General features: G+C 44.5%; 1 protein-coding gene across 1 annotated transcript in view; it reads right to left on the reverse strand.

Moving 5' to 3' along the window:
• PRMT8 (protein arginine methyltransferase 8) overlaps nucleotides 1-25,267 on the reverse strand; it is a 793,591-nt gene that overhangs the window by 444,395 nt on the left and 323,929 nt on the right. Inside the window, exon 2 of the mRNA XM_086921504.1 lies at nucleotides 11,844-12,029. Within this exon, the coding sequence (XP_086777630.1) occupies nucleotides 11,844-12,029 (186 nt within the window). The remainder of the gene's footprint in view (nucleotides 1-11,843; nucleotides 12,030-25,267) is intronic.

Below are 25,267 nucleotides of genomic sequence, written 5' to 3' on the forward strand. Positions count from 1 at the left end.
CTGGAATCGAAACTGAAGGGTTACTGACATTCACACTCCCCGTTCCCCTGTACCTAAGTCGGATCAAGGACCTGGTGCTGAATAGATTAGAATTTCCAACCTTGGGTCATCCAGTACCAGCACATGAAGAAACCATCCTTCGTTTGGAACTGTTGGAATATGCCATTAGAGCTGCTGGCACCAGAATTATTGTAGATACTTAAAGAACTTTGTAATCAAACCAGATAGAAAGAAGATAACCTAGTGCCTAGTGGAAAGAAGAAGAAAATTAGGGATTTCATTTAGAGGACGGAGAAGGGTTAGGGCTGTCTGTTGCTGAAAAACTAAGACTTTGTTGAAAAGAGACTTTATTGGTTAAGAGTGCTTCACAGGCTGAGAAATCAATGTGAGCTGAGTGAAGACCTCGAAAGGACTTTGTTCTTGAAAAAGAAAAAGCTACGCTGTCTGATAAAATGGAGACCGGCAGTCCGACCCGTAGAGCCAAATGCATAATAGGCACACTTATAGCAGTAGTAATTTCTCTCATAATCATAGTAGTTACCGTATCATACATGGTGGGACATGCAAGTGTAATTGAGACAACAGATGTAAAGCCTGTAACGACTTTGAAACCTGCTCTTGTTGGAAAGAAAGAGGAGAGCAATGTGATACGTGAAAAGGCGTTACTGGCAGATGAAGCCCGTAGGTTACACATAGATGAGTCGCAGGGAAATTTTAGGACAAACGCATATGCCAAATGATTGTACGAGTATATTGATGCCATGGAGGCCAAAGATTGTTATGTCTGCATGCAATTGCCGGCTTCCGTTGATGAAGGCATCAGATATCATCATCTTCCATTGACATATGGGATAACATGTAGTTTATTGCTCAGTATATTTTATGGTCGAGAGGGGTTTGAGTACTACTTTTCAAATTATGATTCGGTACTGCCTGAAGTCCCGAATTATAAGCAAATGAATAAGTGGGACTATTACAAGAAGGAAGATAGATTAGCAAAATTCTTTCTTCCTTGGGACACATTAGATACTTCATATGCACGCCGAAATAATCTAACTTGCAAGGTGTCAGAGATTGAGAAAAAGTTTATTGGACAAGTTGATGACCGTTACAGGAGGCAGAAGATTCTGAAAATGTCAGGACAATGGAAAACAGATTGGACCGAAGAGGAAAAGGCACACAAAAGGAAGGGTAGTAATGGTCCAATAGCGTTGGATCGAACAGAGAAAGGAAAGTTATGTCTGACCCGAAGCAAAACGTACTATGAGAGTGTATTTGTAGGTGAAGTTAGTTGTGAACATGCCTTTCGGTTAGAATATTACACGAAAGATTTCATGAAAGGGATGCAGGTGATTCCTAATGTATATTTTGTATGTGGAAGAAATGCCTATGTAAAATTGCCTGACAATTGGTATGGTTCATGTTATTTGGCAATTGTCTTCCCCAAAATATACCATGCAAAGGATTTAGAGATCATAGAGGGAAAGGCTTTGGCAAGAGGGAAAAGAGATGTAGGAGATGCTGAAGTGGTTGGAGATGTATTTGGAGCCATGTTTCCTCTTTTAGGGTTGATACTTAATGATGTCAAGATCAGGAGATTAGCTACAGTTGTAGATAGATTGTCTGCCAGTACTGCAAGGTCATTGATGCTAGTGGAAGGAGAGATGCAATCGATTAGGGCAATGGTTCTTCAGAACCGTCTTGCTTTAGACGTTTTGCTAGCAAAAGAAGGCGGAGTCTGTAAGGCTTTGAAGGTCCAGGAATGTTGCACTTACATTCCAGACAATTCAAAACCTCTTGAGAAGGTTATACAGAATATTACTAATACATACATCAAGAAATTGAAGGTTTGACAAAGGTAAATGTTTGGGAAAAAGTAGGTCATGGAATGGGTAAAGTTGGAGGTTGGGTTGCAAATCTCGGGAAAAGTTTTGTTTGGTATATCCTGAAGCCTATCTTCATAATATTGATTTGCATAATCATATTGTGGGGTTTAGTGAGACTGTACAAATGGTATAGATCAAACCGGTTGCAAAGGTCTATGAGAGAACAAGAAAGGAGATTAGCTGCTTTGCAAGATCATCAATATAGAAGCCTGAGAGCTCTAGAAGCGATCAAAAGGGGGAGCCTTGCAACCAGTTCTGTGTAAATATTCAAATTGAGGTGTTAGTGATGACCCCTAGAGGTCATCAAAGGGGGGAACTGAGAGAGCGCAATTTGAATAAAACGTATATCTGCATCATATTTACAAGCCTGTGGCGTAACGTTGGCCTATGTAACTTAAGGAGTGAGAAAATGTATCTGTATTTACTCTAGAGTGTTTATTAGAATTAGAAAAGCCCGTATACATAGTGGGCTAATGTAGAAATGTGTGAAAATGCTTAGGAACATTAGAACGTGCTAAACAGAATTCATGTATGCAGTTACTAAACGGAGAAAGAGATGAAATGTAAAATGAAGAAACGTGCAGACCACATGGCACTGTGTAAGAACGAAAGGGTACCATTGTATCTTTCATGTAACATGGATTTGATATTATTCAATGATTTGCTTATTTTATATATATGTGTGTGTTAAAAGCCATATCTTATAGAAGAGTTTTGTATAATTATAGAGTGGTGTGTTAACATGTTATTTTAAGCTAAAGAAGTAAGAGTTCACAAAGTGCAGTCCACTGCAGATAATTTAGTGGGCTTGGAGAGATAGGGGGATAGCTTTGATCTGCACGTGCGAGCCAAGAGTCAAAAGTCTTGTTAGATTAAATTGCCAATGCTGGTCGAAGTTTTACGGCCTAGTGAGATAAGGGAAGCTTGGAATTTGGGGCCCTGTTTCGAAGTGTCTGTTTCCAGGTGCGAGGGGGGTACCAATCACAAATGTAATGAATAGAGCTCTGTTTGAGGAGATAGGCTCGGGTCCGGAGGAGTTGACCGGAATGTCATGGGGGTACCAGCACGATGGAGACGGCGCCTGGGAAGCAAGGTCAACTTAACAGACGATTCAAAGAAACGAAACTATGGAAAAAAACAGAAGCAGGACCACGTGAAATGTGTACTTGGTGGGCGTCTCAAAGGGGCGTTCCACCCATACTGTGATTTTGTATTAGGGACAGCACCCCGGGGAGAAGGCAGAGCAGATGGCTTGAGGACCCTTAGAGAGCGGATGGGTAGGCAGAAAGGGTACTGCTATGCGATATAGGTTTCCATCTGAGACTAAGAGAGTTTGCGCTTATTCGGAAGTCAACCGGCTGACACCTTTTTAGGTAAAGAACTTGCTGAGTAGGGATGTCATCTAGTATAGAGTAGGGACAGTTTAACCTGTTTCATTTCTCTTCTGTAAATGACGCTTCAGATCCACCTTGTGTCAATGATATTCAACTATTGATTTTAGAATTAGTTTTGATTGTTTTCTTCAGTAGATTGAGGTTTTTTAGGGAATTCATGTTCCTTCTTGTACCTGTATACCTGTTGAACCTTATATTGAGGTGTTTGTACTTGCAATTGATCTTGGTTTTATAATAAACCTTTAAACTTTTACAGTTGTAAGTGGTTCTTTAGAGTTGCGTCAGTCTATGGGGTTGATTTAACCTATGTGGGTTTGCCTTTTACTCAATGACAGTCAATAACCGATCCAAAAAGGGACAAATGAGATAGGTATCTAGGTGATCAGATAAAAGATCAAAATCTCATTTCCCGCAGGCACGCTCTTTGGTGGATCGCCTTAAAGGTATCTCATCTTCTATACATCAATATAAATCTGGACCAGAAACGTGAGGAATAGGCCATTTAGATCAGATCAGGATGATGTAAAGGCAGAGATGTTTCATATCAGAAGACAATGGCAGGAGAAGTTTTCCTGGGATGAAAAGCATTTTTACACTGCTTGACACTGTTAACACCACTTTCCTCAAAGTTGCTGCACGTTCCCCAAAACTCAAAATGAGACATTAAGGTTCAACCAGTCCTCAAAGCATTCAAGCACTCTCGTCAACGGAAGCTTTTAATGTCAAACTCGCGTAATTTTGCATAATTACGCAAAAGAAAATCTTGCAAATTTCGTCGACCCCTATTTAAAATGTTAACCCTCATCAAGATAACTCTAAATAGTATTTCTCTCAAATACTTTTTTGACCCTGCCTCGCCTATCTCCGGCACAGGCCCTCTGCATTGGAGGAAATTAAGTTACTTGCTACGTCTTCTTTTAGACCCTCTCTTCCAACAGCAGAAAGGACTCAGTTAGCTGCCTCTGGCTTTGGAATTTGTAGCATAAAACGTCTGAAACATTGATAACCACCTTGCATTTCTCAGACTCTATACTGTGAACCACCACCAACTGCTCCAAAGACTAAATAACATACAATAGGAGGCTCATCCCTGAAATGTAACAATTTCTACATGCCAGACAGAACATACATCGTAGGTCAGTGGAGGTTAATTAGAGATGAAACTAAATATCACCATCAACTCTAGCAAACCCAGCAGCAGAATGCAGATTGGGCCAGCAGTAGTGATCCATTGAAGTGGAGACATTGACCACTCTAGAGCCTGGTGTCTTACCAACCACAAATGGAAAAATGCAAATGTTTTTCTTCTATGACTACGGAGTACCCGCTCACTCAGCGCTTGAAGTGCAAAAAACCAAAGTACAATGGTAATTAATATGCATGTTAAATGATTAACATACACTACTTATTCCACTAATCATGATATTAATATAGGCTGCTACAGGAAATGTAAACATCTGCAATATACCATGGACTGGTCCTGAAATAGTACAACCTAACAAATAAATGACGTACCTTTGGTAATTATTTTTTTGGTAGATACACTATTTAACTCTAGATTCCTCACCGTGTGAATTAATTTCCCCCAAGCACAGGACTGGAAATTTTGATGGCAATTCCTTTGTGCGTCAACAAGTGTTGTGGTGTGGAACTGCATCAATCAATCAATCAATCAATCAATCAATCAATCAATCAGGGTTGGTAAAGAGCAACTACTCACCTGTGAGGGTCTCAATGTACTAGGGGGTAGCTCCATTGGGTGCTGGGGTCACCCGAAAAGCCAGGTCTTGAGCTCCTTCCTAAACTGGGGCAATGCAAGAGATTGCTGGACATTGAGGGGGAAGGGTGTTCCAGGCTTTGGCTGTGAGGTAAGAAAAGGACTTTCATCCCATTCTAGTCTTGCTGATACTTGGGATGGTGGCCTGCGAGAGTTGGGCTGATCTGAAGTGTTTTTGGTTGCGTGGAAGGAGAGGCAGCTGTTCAGGTATGCAGGTCTGACATTGTATGCGTGGGGCAGGAGTTTGAAAGTTATTCTTCTTTCGGATCAAAGCCAGTGGGGACCGCGGAGATGTTGGGTGATGTGACTAAGATGAGGTATGTCAAGGATCAGTCTGGATGAGGCATTCTGGACAGTCTGGAGTTTGTGAAGGAGTTTCTTGTTGATTCCGGCTTAGAGAGAGTTGCCGTAGTCCAGTCTGCTGCTGATGCGTGCTTGTGTGACAGTTTTTCTGGACTCTGTTGGGATCCATCTGAAGGTCTTTTGAAGCATGCACATGGTATTGAAGCAGGTTGAAGAGACAACGTTGATCTGGCAGTTCATTGTGAGCTATGAGTATAGTATGATGCTGAGGTTTTGTGTGTGGTCCTTCAGGGTAGAGGTGATTTCTGAGCACGGAGGGCCATGAGAAGTTATTCCATGCAGAGGGGGTGGAGCTAATGATGAAGACTTTTGTCTTTTCTGAGTTGGGTTTCAGGCAGCTGGTCTTCATCCAGGTGGCAACAGCTTTCATCCCTTCTTAGAAGTTGTGTCTGGTGATGTTGGGTTCATTGGTGAGGGAGAGGATCAGCTGGGTGATGGTTGCGAGAGGATCCTTGTAGATGTGAAGAGGGTGGGGATGAGGGAGGAGCCCTGGGCCACTTCACAGTTGGTCTCTGTCGGTTCTGAGAGGTAGGGAGGGAGTCAGACCCGCTGAGCTCTTCCAGTGAGGAAGGAGCAGATCCAGTGGCGGGCCTTGCCATGGATGCCAGCAACGTAGTGTCTAGTCACTAGTGTGGGGTGGGAGACGGTGTTGAATGCAGCCGAGGAGGATAGCAGCTGTTGTTTTGCCCTGGTCAAAGAGGGAGTGGATGTCGTCTGTGGCTGTGAATAGGGCGGTCTCAGAGCTGTGATTACTTTGGAATACAGATTGGGAGATGTCCAGGACATTGTTGGCTTCAATGAAGTTTGCTAGCTAGGTTGTGAGGGCGGTTTCGATGACCTCAGCTCAGCTAAGGGAAGCAGGGAGATGGGCCTGAAGTTCTTGAGGATCGTCGGGACCACAGATGGTTTCTTCAGGACGGGGTTGATTTCACTTTGTTTCCAGTCATTGGGGAAGGTGGTGGTCTCGAAGGAGCTGTTGATCAAACAACATAGTTTGGGTGTGATGGCTGTGGAAGATGTGGTGTAGGCAGTGGTCTGAGGGTGCTCCGGGTGGATTCTTTTCATGGTAATCAAGGCGTTTTCTGTCATGAGCGTGATCCATTTGAGCAATATCTGTTGGGTGGCGTCGCATGAGGGGGGAGCTGTGAGGTGTTCTTGGTTGTTGAAGTTGTCGTAGATCATCTTGATCTTGCAGTGGAAAAAGGTGCTGAGTCTGTTGCAGAGGTCTTGGGAGGGTGGGATTTGTGTTGTTTCAATGCAGGGTTTGGGGAATTTCTTGATAATGATGAGAAGATGCATCTGGTCTGACAATTCCCATGTAACATCGCGGCCAATATAAGACCGTCACCTCCACGTGCTAACGTCAGTTCCTGTCTTTCCATGCCTTTCAATGCGAATCACACTCTAGAAGTGCTGTCCTTGGCAGACTTTTGCAAGCTTCTCTGTCTGCTTGGATTCCCTCACAGGTGGAGTCGACAGTAGGAGTTGGGGTAAAGGTAGTTGGATGATGCCTGCACTACCAAGCTCTCCGGGGTAGCATTAAAATATCTGGGTACCCGGGAGCAGGTCTGTGCCACCTTGCGACTTTTCAATTGACTGGGGGGCACTGGCTTGTCTGTAAGAGCCTTTTTTATGAGGTGGCAGAGGTTCCTGCATTGTGGCTGCACCATTGAGGTCTTTGATTAATTTGCTGGTTTTAACTTCCATAATAGGTAGTGTCAAATCAAGCACTTGCACTGCTACGAGATTGACAGTGGCATCACATGCAGATTCCTTAGTGACCATAAGATTTGGAGAATCGATTCCAAAGTCAGGGGAGGTGTGTAACCTATAGCATCCTGTAAGGCCTAAAAAATATTGGGGGTCTCATAAAAGTCTCATTGCCATTAACATCATAGTATTGTGGGTCATATCCAGAAAATCTGAACTGTATTGTTCTGGGATGGGCAGATCCCCGAATCTGATAAAATTGTCAGACCTGGGTCCGACGTGGGTGATGGAATTGAAGATCCGGACTGTGGTGTATGTCTCTGCTTTGAGAGGCATTGGACTCAAACGTTGTGCTGGGACAGGAGCCGGCGGCGCTTTGCTAGATGGTGGAGCTGGCCTTGAATGGAAGGCAATTGGTGTCATGGAAGACATGAATGAATCTGTCAACGATCCTTCAACAGGCTGCCACCTCGGATATTTGAGGCCTGAAGGCACTCCAGCAGGATTAAATGGGGAGACAAAAAATTTTCTCTGCTCCCCCTTAGTTGGAGCAGACCCACGGCTGGACTCCATGTCTTGGAGCAGCTCTGCAGCCTAGAAGTAGCTGGGGTATCTAATGACTCTGAACGGAGCGAGTTGCGGGACATTGGAGAGCCATTCTAGGACATGTGTTTTTGTGGTATGTTTAAGATTTACGTGACTCAATTGAACTCCTTTACCTTAATGTGGAGTGGTTGCAAGGGTGACCTTGGGAAAGAGAATGCAATCAAGCTTTTGACTTTGACTGGGACAGAGACCACTTCTGCAAATTCTATTGCAGTTTAGTGGTGGCGAGATTGGCGTTTGGGTCTCAAATTGCTTTGCGGTTCATCTTAGCTCAGCACAAGCATGACTTTATATTGTGCGAGATGCCGAGGCGCCAGATGTAGACATCATGGGTGTCCACCACTGACATATGCCAATACAGTCATGACTTGGCTTGAAACCTGTTGGTTTAGGGGCCATATCTGCAAACTATTTACAAATTAAGAAGTTTTCCTGAGGGGAAAAAAATCTGTCAGAGATTGCACTGTTAGCTCTGGATCCACATTGAAAGGTGCAGCAAGAAAGGACGCTACGCCTGCATGTGCATGTGGTGGTCCTATAGTTACTCCAATGTCACATCTGGAACAAATTGACTCTGCGCAGAACCACACAATGCCACCTAGTGATGCACATGGGAATTGCTACTAAAGTTTCCAGATCCAGACTGGCACCTGTGGGAGTTTCACATGATGAGGAATCTGCAGTTAGAAGTCTCTGTCAGAAAACTCCATGCCTGATGTTGGCTTGCAGAATTAAGTCAATGGCCCAAAAGCGTTAGCCACAAAATTCTCTCTGTAGTGTCTGTGTTTAGTATGTTATGTCTTCACTTGAGGTCTTGCCAAAAAGCAAAAACTGTCTAAAACCACATTTGAAAACGAACATCATAAAAATCATAAAACTGTGACTAGTACATTCATTATTGGAGTGACAAGTAAGTGATGAAAGATATCCAAAATATAAGTGTAAGCTATCCCTCTATTATCTAATTGTATATCATCACATTTTCAGGAATGTTGCATGTTAATCCTCAAACACAACAGTCGCCGTTGAAGGATACCAGAATAAAATATACTTGGACAGCCCACAATATCAGGGAGGAATAGCAGATACAGGAAAACTGAAAGATATTCAGTTGATGGGGTAGATTTCACAATTTTGCGAACTTGTTTGCAGAGGATGGTGGATACTCAGTGTGCCTCACCATCAGGTCACATGTTAGAAGGGCTCTTGAAGCTTTTCATGGACCATCTGGAGAGTCACACATGCATATATCCTGTGCGTGGGGCTAGAACAGCCTAACTGCATGTTTGGCTGCAGAATTTATACTCCAGCAATTGAGGATGAACTTCAAACTCCCACAAGAGACAGTGACAACTGAAATCCTTATGATGGATTTAAAGCCCCACTCAGTGGCTTGATGGCTGCCATTACATACCAAGAAAGTAGTGGCAGTTTCACCTCCTGCCTCCCTGTGTAGTGCATTGCCTCCTTCGTAGGAGATAGTCGAGGCTGGGAGTGATTACCAATGCTGAGTAGACTCTCATTTTTATCTAATGGGAAGCTCATCTGTTATGGGTTTGTAGCCCATTAACTCCACTTGCCTCGCTCGTACTAGATATCCTTTAATGCATTTTATGACTAGTTGATGCAGGCAAGAGTTAAGTAACCAAGAAACATATAGTCATAATGATTGTATTTAAATTCTGTGCCAATACCACGTCAAACAAATTGTGCTTTGTAACACAAAAGAATGCCAACCCTTGTCACAGATGGGCAGTAATAAAGCGATTGACAGAAAATTAGAAAAATGACTTACACTGCTACCCCTCAGATGCAGTCATATGACGTTTTTTTCATTGTGAAAACAAAAGGTTGACTTAGTTAAGAATGAATTTGGTGACTGTGGCAATGTGGTTGTGTGGAGTGTGTCCTATTTTTTTAAAGTCTTTCTTAGCTTTATTGTTATAAGCACGACATGTAATGAAATGCCCAGGATTTTCCTAGTATTAGTCATTTTTTTGGGTCCTGTTAACTGGCGAGCAATTTCCATATGGATAAATCACTGTGTCCTACATCTCCACAAAATATGGAGGTGCCTCAGCTCTCACATACCAGTTTTAAGATTAAGTGTCTAAGTGCCTTTATTGTGGGGATTGCATCGCTTGGTTAACCATATTCAGACCCTCCAGGATATTGCGGCATGGATTAGCAAATTTAGCGGCACAAATATGGAAATTTAGTGGCACATATATGGAAATTTAGCTGCATTTTTGTGGCACTTTATTTTACTCATAATCATTCATTTTCAGCCTTAAATCGATGGAAACAGTTTTAGCAGAGTATTATACTTTGAATAGGCAACCTGGGATATGGAACAGAGAAAGCAGCCCACAGGTGAAGGCTGGTATCTCTTGGAAACACAATCCTCCATTTGCTTTAGTATAGGTTCTGAGAAGCCCATCAAAGATGGTCTGGTAGCATCCCATAAGAAATGGTATGCTAGAACCTACCTTAGTGTATGCTCTGGGGGTCCAGATTGGAGGGACAGGGAGATAGCCAAAGAAATTTAAATTATGCAACCAGTCACAGTATATGACCTGTGGAATCCACTTAGGAGCAGCAGAGAAGAAAATCACAATAAAGGCACTATACAACCGTGTAATACTTCAAGCCAAATTGCGAAATCCTGGAGGGTCTGGCTAGGGCTCCGACCATTTATGTTTTCACGGGTGAAGAGGGTGTGGGGGCACAAAGTTATAACATTTGTAATAGGACTCGCATTTACGTGTGTTCAAGCTATTGTCATTGTACCTGACAATGCCATTTCAATTTCAATTCAATTTTTCAATTTATAAAGCTTTATTCGACATTTGTCATAAAAGCATTCACCTAACCCTAATACAATAAATACTACATATAAAAATACTTCTAAAAATACATATTAAACAATAAATGTCGAATAATACATAGTAAAAAGTACATTGATATTATAACACATTATTACACTTTAAAAAGTAAAATTTCTGTAAGTTAAAAGACAATAATCCATGTCGCAAAAAGCAAAAATGAAGATATACGTGATTTCAATAAAACCAAAACATAAATAAAAGGCATTGTGACTTCTTTTCACCTATCTGCACCATTGGGTTCACTGCCTGCCTCCTAAGTGTCCTGTTCTGATCCCTTGTCTCCATGGTACCCATCCCCTTGCTGCCCATTAATTACCTGCCTGTATCCCATTCTGCCCCCAAGATGGTCCCTTCCGGTTTACCTTTCCTCTACTCCCTGCTTTTATCTAGCTGCCACCTCATCAACTCATATCCTGGTCTTACCTCGTCACTTCACTTGATGCGTGGAAAATGTCCTCCTATCTCTTGATTTCTACCTGCACTAGGTTCTGCCCTAAGGTGCTCGCTGCTATCCCCCTCCTTCCTGCCATTGTCCTCATCTCATCTACTTTTACTGCCTTTTGCGCCATAATGCCAGACACCTTTCGTCCGCCTGGCCCTTACTTGTGCCAACTCTGTTACCAGGAAGTTTGCCGCCTTCCCTTTTCTCGCTTGCCACCTACATTTGTCATGTTGCGATTACCATACCAGTTCCTTCACTGAGTTTCGCTCTCAAGATGTCATCTTTCTGCCTGAGTTTGCTATGATAAAGGCACCCTCTTAAAATGTGGAAGAAGCGTCTCCCCCTGAAACTTAGTCACCAGCAGTTACTGTCTCATTGTGCGCATTACCGATTTCGCGGGCACTTTAATAAAAATGGAGGCATTTTACAAAACTGCTGATTTCGCGGGCACTATTGTAGAAATCGCAGAATTGTTACAAAAGTGCTGTTTCGCTGCTAACCGTGAAATCTCGAAATCCTGGAGGGTCTGCATATTGATGTCCAGTACTGCTGCCCTCTTTAGCTGGCCATGGCCTAACCGTTCATGTAATTAAAGGTAATTACCACTAGCAACTGAGGAGTGGGAATGATGGGATAGTGATTAGGCCTGTTTGGAGCCGGTGACCCACCCGACATCTGAATTGTGTCCTTAGTGTGAAATTCCATTAGCATGAAATTTCGAAAACTGAAGACTGTGTGAATATTTTTATCTATTACTGACCAAAAGATAAATGTTACCTCATGGATTCCAAAGTGCGCATAAGAATCAAAGTAATAATCTCTTGACGTCATCTCGTCCGGCTTCAAGAACTTCGAGATCTTTCCTCGTCCCGGGCAAGTCAGCTGTAAGGACGAGTGTAGAACAGACTGGACTGGCTTTGGAATGACCACTGGCTGGATGGGCTGAGAGGGTGCGCTGCAAATCTGAAAAATGAAGCGAGGAGTGTTTTAAATGCAACATTCTCTCCGCATTTAAACTTTACACAACAATCTGTCTGGGAAATTGTTTCAATGCCTCGTCAATTTATCAGCAAATTCCCAAATTCCCCAATGAAGCACAGTCACAGAGAAATGCTTTGTAGTCAAAGCTTACAAAAATAAGCATTGGCATAGTCAATAGGTCTCGCCTTTGGGGCCTTATGTGTGGAGAAATGTAGTACATTATCCTCGGTGCTGCGCCGCCAGTGAGTAAATAGCTATACAATTGCTATACACTGGGTCATATAGTCTGATTCAGAAATGCGTGCTTGCCCCCGGAAACATTTATGGACATAGTCCCAGGCTTTTTAAAGCAGAAACAGGAAGGTAAATGCCTTGATGCAAGTCAACGATTCAGAAAAGGGGGTGGTGATGGACAGAGTATCTGAATTAAACAGAACACTCGTACCCAGTCAACAGATCAGGGCTTGATCCATCACCGTTTTTTAGCTCACTGCACCATCCCAGCTCAGAACCTGGCTACATGCAAATTAGTCTGTCCCTGGCCCAGTGCATCATGGGAACAGGGCAGACCAAACTACCAAGCCAATTCTTATACTGGAAAGGAAACAAGCTTCCGGGGACCGGTTTCTGGCATTACAGCTGTCTTCGGCCCGGCTTGCTTGAATCCTGATGGTGCAGTGAGCAAGGGACTCACATCTGAGTATACCCTTCCACGCTTATGGTGGACAAAACGATTCAGAAAAGGGGGTGGTGATGGACAGAGTATCTGAATTAAACAGAACACTCGTACCCAGTCAACAGATCAGGGCTTGATCCATCACCGTTTTTTAGCTCACTGCACTATCCCAGCTCAGAACCTGGCTACATGCAAATTAGTCTGTCCCTGGCCCAGTGCATCATGGGAACAGGGCAGACCAAACTACCAAGCCAATTCTTATGCTGGAAAGGAAAAAGCTTCCGGGGACCGGTTTCTGGCATTACAGCCGTCTTGGCCCGGCTTGTTTGAATCCTGATGGTGCAGTGAGCAAGGGACTCACATCTGAGTGCCAGAAACCGGTCCCCGGAAACTTGTCTCCTTTCTGGTGAAGAATTGGCTTGGTAGTTTGGTCTGCCCTGTTCCCATGATGCACTGGGCCAGGGACAGACTAATTTGCATATAGCCAGGTTCTGAGCTGGGATGGTGCAGTGAGCTAAATAACGGTGATGGATCAAGCCCTGATCTTTGGACTGGGTAAGAGTGGTCTGCTTAATTCAGACACTCTGTTCATCACCACTCCCTTTTCTGAATCGTTTTTGGCCACTATAGGTGTGGCAGGGTATACTCAGACATGAGTCCCTTGCTCACTGTACCATCAGGATTCAAGCAAGCCGGGCCGACGACGGCTGAAATGCCAGAAACCGGTCCCCGGAAGCTTGTTTCCTTTCTGGTGAAGAATTGGCTTGGTAGTTTGGTCTGCCCTGTTCCCATGATGCACTGGGCCAGGGACAGACTAATTTGCATATAGCCAGGTTCTGAGCTGGGATGGTGCAGTGAGCTAAATAACGGTGATGGATCAAGCCCTGATATTTGGACTGGGTAAGAGTGGTCTGCTTAATTCAGACACTCTGTTCATCACCACCCCCTTTTCTGAATCGATGCAAGTCAACAGCACTAAAAGATTGTGTGTGAGACTGTAACCTTGGGTATTGAACAGTCTGACAAATCCGCGTCAGGAGCAAGTTACACTTAACACAATAAGATGACAGAGTAAACACACCTCCTGCTGAAAACTATGCACTGAATTTACAAGTACAATTGTTTGAGTCGTGCTTGAACCTTGCTCCACGTGAGTTCATGGTCTGCCACTGTTCACAACATTGTATTGGAGTCTCAAAATTTTTTTTACTGCATTACCCAGTCTTCAATTTAAATGATGACTTGTGACGTCTAACTGAAATGTGACTCTTATGGCACCCTCCCAGGCTTTAGAGGCCATAAAACAATAACATATACATTTGCCTTTTTCTGTCCTTTCTGGCAAACACCATAAAAGAGGCCATCTCCTGAAAGTGCTGCTGTTCACCCAGGCTATAAATACCCTCGTGTTTGGGGGAGGACACAAACTTGTGCATTACTGTAAAATAATGAAATGCACATAGAACATTTTTCTTTGAGTGTTAGTGTGTACAAGACTATTTGAGAAATCCTAACCCACAACAATACAATATTCGCTATAAACTGTCTTCACATTTTAAGTAAATATTAGATCCTAAGGCAAGAGTTTTTTATTATTTAAAAAAAAAAACTGTCAACGTATTATGTCAGATGTTGGGACCATCATCTCGACTGGCCCCAAAGAGACTTGGGCAGTATGCAGTACGCTATTAATACAGGTATAAAACAACTTAAACTAACCTACCAAAATTAAGGGTAGCCCAAAAAAGTTATCACTGTGTGTTTTTTACACAACCACCCGAGATTTGGCTCAGCCACAACAAACCAACATGGATTTTTGAGGCAGGGCCACGAATCTAAGCAGACATGAGGGATACAATCATTAACAAAAACTACAGTAGGTTAACATTAAAAGCAGTAGAAAATAATGTAATTCTGTGTGCAGAGCATAAGCCAGCCCCTAAACATATGTGCTGTGCAAATACAATATATGGCAAGCTCCATGCAGTGATATTTTTACATATCATTCTAAACTAGTCAAAAAAGAAAACTTGTTTTAGACATAAAAGTAGGTGCTGGCACTCTATAGCTGAGTGCACTTTGTCATTTGACAGTGAAGTATTATCAAGTTGCCAGAAAAGGAAATGCTTTTCTGCCTGCACTGCAGTTTTGTGGGTGTGCTGTGCAGTAAATATGTGTTGTGAAGTAAATAAGCCTACCTTTTAATCAAAAAGACAGTCCCAGCCAGGATGCAGATTTGGGGCAAGAAGCAAATTCCACCTGCAAACTAACTTGGGCAGAGAGCTAAATTACTTGTCGCTGATTAGTGCATGAACCCTGCGCGGATGAGCATCACCGCCATTCGGACTCCTCGTTTATTCCATCAATCAGCAGGAACAGAAGCCTGCTGCAGACCAGGCTGGAGGGAGTGATCTAACTGCATATTTAAGCTATTGCTTCACTGTGGAGAAGTTAAATGAACGGTATATGAGGCAGGGGCACAACGCTAAGCAGACATTAGGGATAAAATCATTAAACAAAACAAGCATTTACAATGCAATGGTCTCGTCTTTGTTAAAGTTAGAGCTATTGGCATTGCAAATGGCATTCTTTTCATTTTTTGTTTTTTATTGTAAACATAAATAAATGGTATTGTCATTTACAATGGCAATAGGTGAGCATTAGAGAGTAGTCGAGTGTATTAGCAGACACAGAGCCCACACACACAGAGCCCACACACACACACAGAGCCCACACACACAGAGCCCCCACACACACACACACAAAGAGCCACACACAGAGCCACACACACACACAGCGCCACACACACACACACACAGAGCCACACACACACAGAGCCACACAGAGACACACACACACACACAGAGCCACACACACACACACAGAGCCACACACACACACAGAGCCACACACACACACAGAGCCACACACACACACACACACAGAGCCACACACACACACACAGAGCCACACACACACACACACACAGAGCCACAGACACACACAGAGCCACAGAGACACAGGACAGCCGGTGCGCTGGCGTCCGTGCCCTTGGCACCCACTGCCCCTCACCACACGGCCACCTCTGCCCAGTAACGCCCCAGGGAACCGAGGCAAGAAAAGCGATCACAACCAGGGAACAAAGGCAAGAAAAGCGAGCACAACCAGTGAACAGAGGAAAGAAAAGCGATCACAACCAGGGGGCCGAGGCAAGAAAAATTATCACAACCAGGGAAGAGAGGCACGAAAAAACTATCACAACCAGGGAAGAGAGGCAAGAAAAAAAGATCACAACCAGGGAACAGAGGCAAGAAAAACAATCACAACCAGGGAACATAGGCAAGAAAATACGTAGGCCATGTATACAGCAAATGTCAAATATATACTAGCCAGGAAGAACGTGCAGCACAAGGTAGATATACACTAGCCAGGCAGAATGTGCAGCGGGAAGTAAAAATACACTAGCCAGGCAGAATGTGCAGCAGGAAGTAAAAATACACTAGCGAGACAGACTGTGCAGCAAGAGGTATAATTACACTAGCCAAGCAGAATGTGCAGCAAATTATAGATATACACTAGATAGACAGGATGTGCAGCAGGTGGTAAACATACACTAACCAGGCTGAATGTTCAGAAAATGGAAGCTATGCACTAACCAGGCAGGATGTCCAGCAAGGGGTACAATTACACTAGCCAGGCGGAATAGGCAGCAAATGGCAATATACACTAACCAGGAAGAATGCACTGCAAATTATACATATACATTAGCCAGGCAGAATGTGCAGCAGGAGATAAAAACACACTAGCCAGGAAGCCTGTGTAGCAAGGTTAATAGTACAATAGGTGTGTAGACAGTGCAGCATAGAGAAAAAATACAGTAGCCAAGCATAATAAGCAGGTAGTGGTAAAAATACACTCACCAGGCACTTTGGGCAACAAGAGGTAAAATACACTAATCAGGCAGAACGTAGTGCAAATGATAAATACACACTGGCCAGGCAGACTGCAACAAGAGTTAAACTAGGCGCACAGACTGTGCAACAAAGAGAAATAAGTTTCAGGTTGCAGCTTAATAAAACACATCTAGCCATCCTCTGCAATTCTCGAAGATGGGGGCTACAACAAGGGTGGGGGTACATATAAAAAGGAGCGAGAACTTCAGCACTGGTGTTGAATAGCCTCGGGTTATCTAACTTCGAAAGACAGACAAATAGGGCAGACTCAACGAATCTCCTTACCTTGGCGCCACCGCTCCGAATGAGAAGCCCCCTCCACCTGTGGAGGTACCTCCTGTGGTCGCCCCCAGCGTGGCGGTGGCGGTACCGGCCCCAAACGAGAAGTCGGTAGCCATTCTCCTGACTCAGCCAACGTACCACGCGGGGCAATCCAGGCTCATGCGGGCCACGAAAAGACAGGGGCAGCTGATGACTAGTCGCAATGCCGCCAGGGCGCATTTACATCCCAGCCTCGCAAGCTAGAGAGGTGAGGACTCTAAGAACAGTGCACAGCTTCGCAGCGAATAGGCGAGAGAGCAACGCTAGTCAAAGAAAGTGAAAGTAAAAACACAAGTTATCATAGGCGTGGTGTCCTCGCTGTCACTGGCCCGACTTGAGCCCGGCATGCATTGCGCGAAGCTGTGCACTGTTCTTAAACAAGGAGAGCAATCCTGCTAATTATTCAGTACCGGCAGCTCAAGTGTCCCCACTTCCAGGAACAAATGATGTCTTCGTTGTAGAGGAGGGAGCCGTAGTTTTGATCCGCCTGGAGGTGGTGGATTCGCTGAACATCAGAGTCGGAGGGCTCGGTGCTGCTGAAGAGCAGGGAGGCAGAGTGGGAGGGCTCTAGCCTGCTGAAGAACGGAGAGGCAGTCGAGGTAATGGACGTCGGAACTCAGGAGTTTAAATCCGGCCGGTAAGACACTAGGAAATAGACTTTAGTGGTTTGGGGGTGGATGTTGGGGTAAATAGGGGGATATCCCCAACCCGGGAGCTCCTCACTCGGCAGCCGCCAGTGCAACTACTTAGTTGTAGGGGGGGTGTGTGTGTGTGTGTGCATGCATGCATGTGTGTGTGTGCGCGTGTGTGTCTGTGTGTGTGCATGCATGAGTGTGGCTGTATGAGTGAATGCAGTAAAGTTAAATAGATACGTCAGTTGGAATTGCAAGGGATTGACCCCATGATGATGGACACACAACTAACATTACAACGCTGTTACTGTTTCTTTGCACGTTACTTCACATTAGTGTGCTTAACATCCAGTTATGAAAACTGATACGTAGTTTGTCCACTTATCTCTTGCCGTCCACGACACTAGAGAGCCCTGTCACCTCTTTAGGGTCTTATTAACGCAAGAAACCAGTAACTGCAAACTGTCCGAGCCACCAAAGGGAATCACTCCTATGCACTTCTTCAGAGGGCAGATGGAATTGGGGCGGGGGGGGGATAGGAGGGGAGGGGAGTGAGGGGTATGGGGGGGGGGGTTTGACAGGAGGAGGGGATGGACTGGTCTATAAGGCAATATGGCAGTGGCAAAGAGGCTGGTCTGATAGGTCAATCTATGGGCCGTTTTTTGGGATGTTTGTGGCCCTGTTTTACAGTCTGGTGGTTTGTTTGTACTTCTGATTCCACTGAAATGTCCACAAACATTTGATGTAAAACCCTAAGTGGCAACGGGCATTCCCAGACATGGGTTGCACGCGCACTATAACACTAGAACGCCAGGGAGTGTCTGGTGATGTGTTAAAGATGCAAGAAGGGTGCTCAAACCTACCGCGGCCTGGTACTTGGCACCACGACTTTCTGAAGTGCTGGCGACGGCAGTTTCAGAGCAAATTTTTAGCCCCAGCACTTAATTTTTTACAAATTAAGCACTGGAGCCCACTATTACACCACAGCAGTGCTTTAAATGGGCAGGAACTTTTAGGTACTCAGCACCTGCTCTACTCAGCGGAGGTGTAATGCTTTTAACCAGGGCTTAATTTGTGCAGGTGCTTTGCACCAGCACTTGTATGACTGGGCCGGATCTACACTCTACACACATCTGCTGCACTGCGCGCACCAGGCGCACATCACATTTTTCAATTTAACTTACACTACTGTGTGTGTCCCTCCCGTGCATGCATCGTAGCGCTCTAGTGCAGGGTGCGCATTCGTCCTTGTGTAATGTAACTGTCTAGTGCATAGCGCCCCAGTACCTCCGGTTCTAATTCGAGCCGTATAAAAAGTGGTACGGCATCCGATCCCAGGCCAATCGAAATCAGGGCCTTTGTTGTTAACTGGTGATCAGCAAAGCCGGGTCTTAGAGGAGAGGCAGATGGGGGCACAGGATGTTCAGATCGAACCGTATAAAAAGTGGTATGGCATCCGATCCCAGGCCAATTGAAATCAGGGCCTTTGTTGTTAACTGGTGATCAGCAAAGCCGGGTCTTAGAGGAAAGGCAGGTGGGGGGCACAGGATGTTCAGAACAGAGGGAGTGTCCCAGACCAGCCCCTGTGCAAGTATTTACTGTTCACTCGGCAGAGGACAAGCTATCTGCACATCCTTCTTGCTGACAGCGAGCCGCTTTCTACCCTTCACATCCCCGCCCCCCTTTGAAGGTCAAAGCGCCTTGAAGGTCAAAGTTGCAGCAGTATAGGATGCATGCGCGTTGTGGCTCTGATTGAGCGCCTCTTTATAATTACCAGCCCCGGATCGCGGTACGACAGATTTTATTTGTTTGAATGCCTTGAAATAAGGAACTTTAAATTCATCAGGGATAAAGACCGCCGATCAGCCCACAGCAATTGTGCCATTTTCTAGTGCTTTATGTAGCAGGTGCTTCTGCTACTCAACCAATGGTGATCCATTTATCGATCTGGAAAAGCTGAAGATGGGGGTCTCGATTTTTCGCGATCCTGCTTGCTCTGATGAAACCATACCTAGAAAATGTATTGATGTGAACAGAATCTAGAAAAAACGTGATATTAAAAACACAAAACTCTAGCATCGGTTTGAGTTACATGTGTACATCTAACATGCAATCTTTCTACATACCTGTTATTTGTAAGATCACAGCGCTGAATGAAACACCGCACACGTTTACATATAGTTCAGGGGTTAAGGACGCGCTGCTGAGATCATACAGAGATCTCAAGGTCACGGATTCAAGTCAAGTTCATAGTAAACTCAGCCTTTCATCCTCTCGAGTTCGACAAAATGAGTACAGCTTTAGAAAGAATAATAATATTTTTTACCACTATTGTACTATGCAAAGACGTTTGGATAAAAACACTATATGAATAAAAAGTGTGTAGGAATAAAGAATAAACCATTCCCTTCACCCTGTTATTAAAGTGTGGTTTGTTTACAAGTAGTGACCAGAGGTGTCTCCCTGGCACATCACACAAAGCCAGAGAAATCTGCTGCAGGGAGACTGCAGAGTCAGTGTCACCTCTTTAGGGTCTTATTAACGCAAGAAACCGGTAACTGCAAACTGTCCGAGCCACCACGACTTTCTGAAGTGCTGGGGACGGCAGTTTCAGAGCAAATTTTTAGCCCCGGCACTTATTTTACAAATTAAGCACTGCTTTTAACGGATTAGCACCGGCACTTCTCAACAACAGGTACTCTTGGAGCACTCCAATTTTCAAACATTACACCACTCAATAAGTGATAAACGAGGAGCACATACCGATGTTCTTGTGGCCCTGCAAGTCCTCTAGCGTCGACGTCTCTTTGCGATACCCGTACTACCCGTTCTCCTGGTCTGACTGAAATTCTTTCACCGCGGTAGCCGGCCCACCGGGGCTTGTGCTGACCCGGAAAACCGTGGCTGAAGATCCTGCGCCCAACCGCGCCTCAACCCCCCAGACTCTACCAAAGGCTTCGAAGGCGGCAGGAAGAGAGGGGGAGGCCCCGAGGTGAGCAGCTGGAAAGCCTCCATGGGCGTCATTTATTTATGCGATTTTAAGAGGCAATGGTGGCACTTGTGCAAGTGTCTAAAGCAAACAAAATGTAAGAGGTAGCGAACAGTGGCCCCTGACGAGGGCCCCGGCCCTTATGTTTATTTATTATTATTTTTTGTTGACAAATTAAGCACTGAACTGAATGCATTAGCATATTTTTTTGGTATGCGCATACTGCCACTCGGCCGAGCCTCTTTAATTAGTACATCAGTGCGCGCGCTTATGCTTTTCACATGAGGGCGCTTGGTGTGAGGGGAGACTGGCAAGAAGAGACGGGCAACACCAAGCCTGATGAGAAGAGAAACGTCAGAGCTCAGCATTCCTCGCATTTTGCAGAATCAAACAGAAACGTCGGGTTTCGTTTTTACACAACACTGTCACTAGGTGTTTGTTAATATGTGTATGTGTAGTACGCACTCTATTTATAGCAGTTAGAAGCCTGAGATCTTGGTAGTAAGCGTTTTATGACTATCTAGCGCTGGCTTGTGGCATGAAGCCACTTTGTAGCGCTAGTTTACATTTCCAGGTCTTCTCTCGCTTTGCCAGTCACCTGTAAGGCCTCTCTCGATGGACCACTATTGCAGGGCTGCGGAGACGTTCTTGTAATGTGTGTCCTCTTTCGGAGACAGGAAATCACGGGAGCGTCTAAAAAAGATTTGTTTTGTTGGGTTTTTTTCATCTGCGGATACCACCTGTCCGCTACTTACACGGGACATCCCTGAATTCAGCCTCATGTCAGTGGCTTTTTACTGCTTTTTTTCACCAATGTCATTTAACCAGAATTTTGCTTAGCACTTCCGGGTCATATAACACTCAATCCCAGGAATGGAGAGATTCTGGGAGGCACCTGGAAGTGGGTGGTACTGCTAAAGCTTAAAGTGATCTAGGATTGGAGGCACCCAAGCCAATGCTAGCGAGCAATAACGAATTTCGAAGTGCTGATTCGCTGTCAACTCCGCAAATGTCTTTATCCGAGACTTTCTCTTTACAGTCGGTGGGAGCCGTAGTTTCGATCCGCCTGGAGGTGGTGGATTGGCCGAACATCAGAGTCAGAGGGTTCGGTGCTGCTGAAGAGCAGGGAGGCAGAGTGGGAGGGCTCTAGCCTGCTGAAGAACGGAGAGGCAGTCGAGGTAATGGACGTCGGAAGTCAGGAGTTTAAATCCGGCCGGTAAGACACTAGGAAATAGACTTAAGTGGTTTGGGGGTGGATGTTGGGGAAAAAGTGCGACTACTTAGTTGTAGGGGAGGGGGGTGCATGCGTGTGTGTGTGTGCACGTCTGTGTGTGTGCATGCATGAGTGTGGCTGTATGAGTGCATGCGCGATTGCGAGAAGCTGATTTGTTGCGAATGTGTTTAGGAGATGTGCACGGCGCCGGGCTGGACGTGCGCGATCACGATAGGAAATCGGCGCTCGTCCCCCGCTCTATCTCCCTTGAGAGCGAACTACGCAGCAATAGGTCTCGACGAGACCTAAAAACTAGTTTGTTAACATATATGCAGGCTCAGGGCAAGAAATTAATTCTTAGAAGGTGGTTATTGTTTAAGCAAGATAGGAGCTGGAAGCAAGTTGTGCACCCGCATCAAACATGAACACGAAAAAAAAGAGTTGCAGAAAAAAGACACTTGAAGACATAAGTGGAAACATCCCAGTAGTTAGTCCCTACTCCATGGGCGTACCAAGCAGTGGAAAGGAGGAACAAACAAAGAGATAAAGTGCTACCAAGCGAGCGAATTTTAACATTACAACGAATGACTAAAAGCCAAGAGACTGGCTGTAAGCCCACAAATTGATTACAGCATGTCGCAAAGAGACAGCACAAACGCTGCCTAAACTCAATCTAATAACAGTAAATAATGTCCCTAAATGGCAATTTCAGGCGACCACGAAAATGCTGTTCACAATCACTTTTTTTCAGTCAGATTTTTCTGCACTAGTTACATTTTCATCTTCTAAACAATTGAAAGGATTACGTTGGGTGCAGATAAATGCCTCTGCATTCCAGGAAGGAACGAAAGAGATGTCTAACAGAAGCGCAGAAAGATAGGACGAGAAACAGAAAGAACTGCAGAAAGTCGTTGGAAGTGTGAGGAAGCATAAGCCTGGGAGGAATGGAAAAGAAAATGCAAAGCTGATCGAAATTAGAATACTTGGTGCCATGATTTTTGGAAAGAAGAAGGGAATGAAAGAATAAGTAAATTTACCGGAACAATAATTCATAAAAAACAAATAATGAGACAACATTGAAGATTGTTAAAAAAAAAAAAAAAAAATATATATATATATATATATATATATATATATATATATATATATATATAATATGAAATGTTTGTGTTTGGAAAATGGTTAATCAGCTTCATAAAAGCGTGAAATGTTTAAAACATGTCTGAAACCTTTCATCCAAAGCTTGTTTCAGGAACTGTAAAGTGGAAAATCTGTGTACTTTATTAAAATGCACGCCATGTGTCAGTAACATTTTAACATGTAGTGCACGTCCTTCTGCCTTCTAAAAATAGACTCTGTCAGTATTGCTCTTAGGCACGCAGCAGTCACCTCTAAATCTTGTACAGAAAATTGTTAACATTTCATTTTCATTTCTTGCAGGGATTCTGTTTTTTTAACATTGCTCCAGCGCTTGTTCCTGCTGATCCTTTAATGACATAGATTTTCACATGACCTTTCTAATGTTAATTCATTTTACTCACAGTATAAAACATCACATGAAGTCTTTTCTGTGGCATTTATATCGTTATGATGTTCACATTGATGTCCTTACGCTTTGGTTGTTCAAAGAGGACTTGCTTTTCTCCTTTTTGCCATATTGTTGATAAGAAAAGCTTTCATCCAAAATAAAGGCAATAAAGTAGTTTGCACACCTAAGTTCAGATCAGATGTGCAAATGGCATGATTTAGAGGGTAAATGTCATTTAAAGAATCACGCACTCCTAATTCGATCTGCTCAGATGTAATATTACTCCAGTGTCGTCAAGAGTTATCCCTCCCAAAGCTGAATGAAAAATAAAAAAAAGTTAGCCCGTGAATTCGCTCTCGGCCAGAGATGTTCACACACATCACACACTGCCCTACAGGAAACCTTGGTGAACTTCTGACAACACCATCTGACATCCATATTCAGATCTAGACTCCATCCCCAATATTTACCAACACCTAGAGGAAAACCATCTCTTTGTTTTCAGGTAAAATTGCTTTTGCCATGCTCACTGTACACAACTGTGCCTTCTAAATACCGGAAACCACACATTTCTTGCCCTGGAGGAAAATGTTAGTCCTTTTCACAATGTTGGCCATCAGTACATCAAATACGACTGGGGTCCTGGCCTGATCGAACTAGTACAGTCAACCGTGAACTACACTCATTTTCTTTCTATTTTGAATCCCCCAAACTCATCAGAGATAGAATCCGCTTCAGTTTCATTGAGGTTGTAGGTAACCCTTGTGAAATACGCTACATCCAAGGAACACACAAATGCACATGCGCGCCCACACGAGATCTGTTCTATAGAAACTTGTTACTGAAAGGTATGTATAGGAACACAAAGCTGCATGAAGGACGAACACTGCCCCACAGCTCAGAAGACATTTGTCATTAATAAAGCCTAGACTATTGATTGAACTTCTAATAATGTACCAGGGGTGTTATAATGTACCAGGGGTGTTAGGCGGGCACTTGCAGCCTGACTAGGTGGCCAAGCTTGCTGTTGCCAGAGGATCACACAGCTATTTGGAGTCCCAGAGGCTTGCTCCAAGAACAAGCTTCAGACCTGGAGTATCGGTTACAAGCAGATTTGGTGAAACAAGACTAGGGCTTTAGGAGGGTGACCGACTGGCGGGAGGCCTGCTCCTCCCGGGAGTTTTGGGCTTTGGGGGGTGGGGGGGGGGGGGGGGCAAACAGCACCTCAGTTGGGCCGGTTGGGCTGGTTAGGCTATTTTTGGGCTCGGTGGGCTTACGTTGGGCTGGTTTTGGGCTTGGGGGGGTATATAGACAGACATTTTGTGTCACTCCACATTATTTGGTGGTAGTGACACAGCAGCCGGGTCTGGGTAGCGCTGTCTCAGGCCTGTGCCACTGCAGGGCCAGCGTACCCACTTAACGGCCACAGTAACTTAGCATTTAAAATCACTTCCCAAGTCCGGAACCCTCTTTTTACTACATATAGGTCACCCCTAAGGTAGGCCCTAGGTAGCCCTATGGGTAGGGTGCTGTGCCTGCCTTTCACAATGCTGTCTCTGTGTCTAGAGCCAGGGCTGGGGATTGACTGTTGGTGTTGTGCACTTCTAATATTTGTATTAACGTTACCTCCACATCATAGATATTGTGGGTATAAGTACAAGGGCTCTGACTCCATGATTTTAGAAACTGCGTGGGACTTGTAACTAGACACTGCTGGCTCTGCAGACTGCACCTCACCAGAAGAAACTGTTATGCTGCCAGGAGGAACCGCCATTGAAGTCCCTTGCTTGTTGTGCTGGCCTGAGGGGCTACAAGAAGGACTGCCACTTTCTTTCAAGGACCCTGATGTGCTGGCCGGTTGCTTGTTCCCTGCTTTATGCCACCCAGTTGTTCTGCAGGGACGGGGTA

Source organism: Lissotriton vulgaris, chromosome 1_1 (assembly GCF_964263255.1).
Source record: "Lissotriton vulgaris chromosome 1_1, aLisVul1.2, whole genome shotgun sequence".
In the NCBI taxonomy this organism is placed as follows: domain Eukaryota; kingdom Metazoa; phylum Chordata; class Amphibia; order Caudata; family Salamandridae; genus Lissotriton; species Lissotriton vulgaris.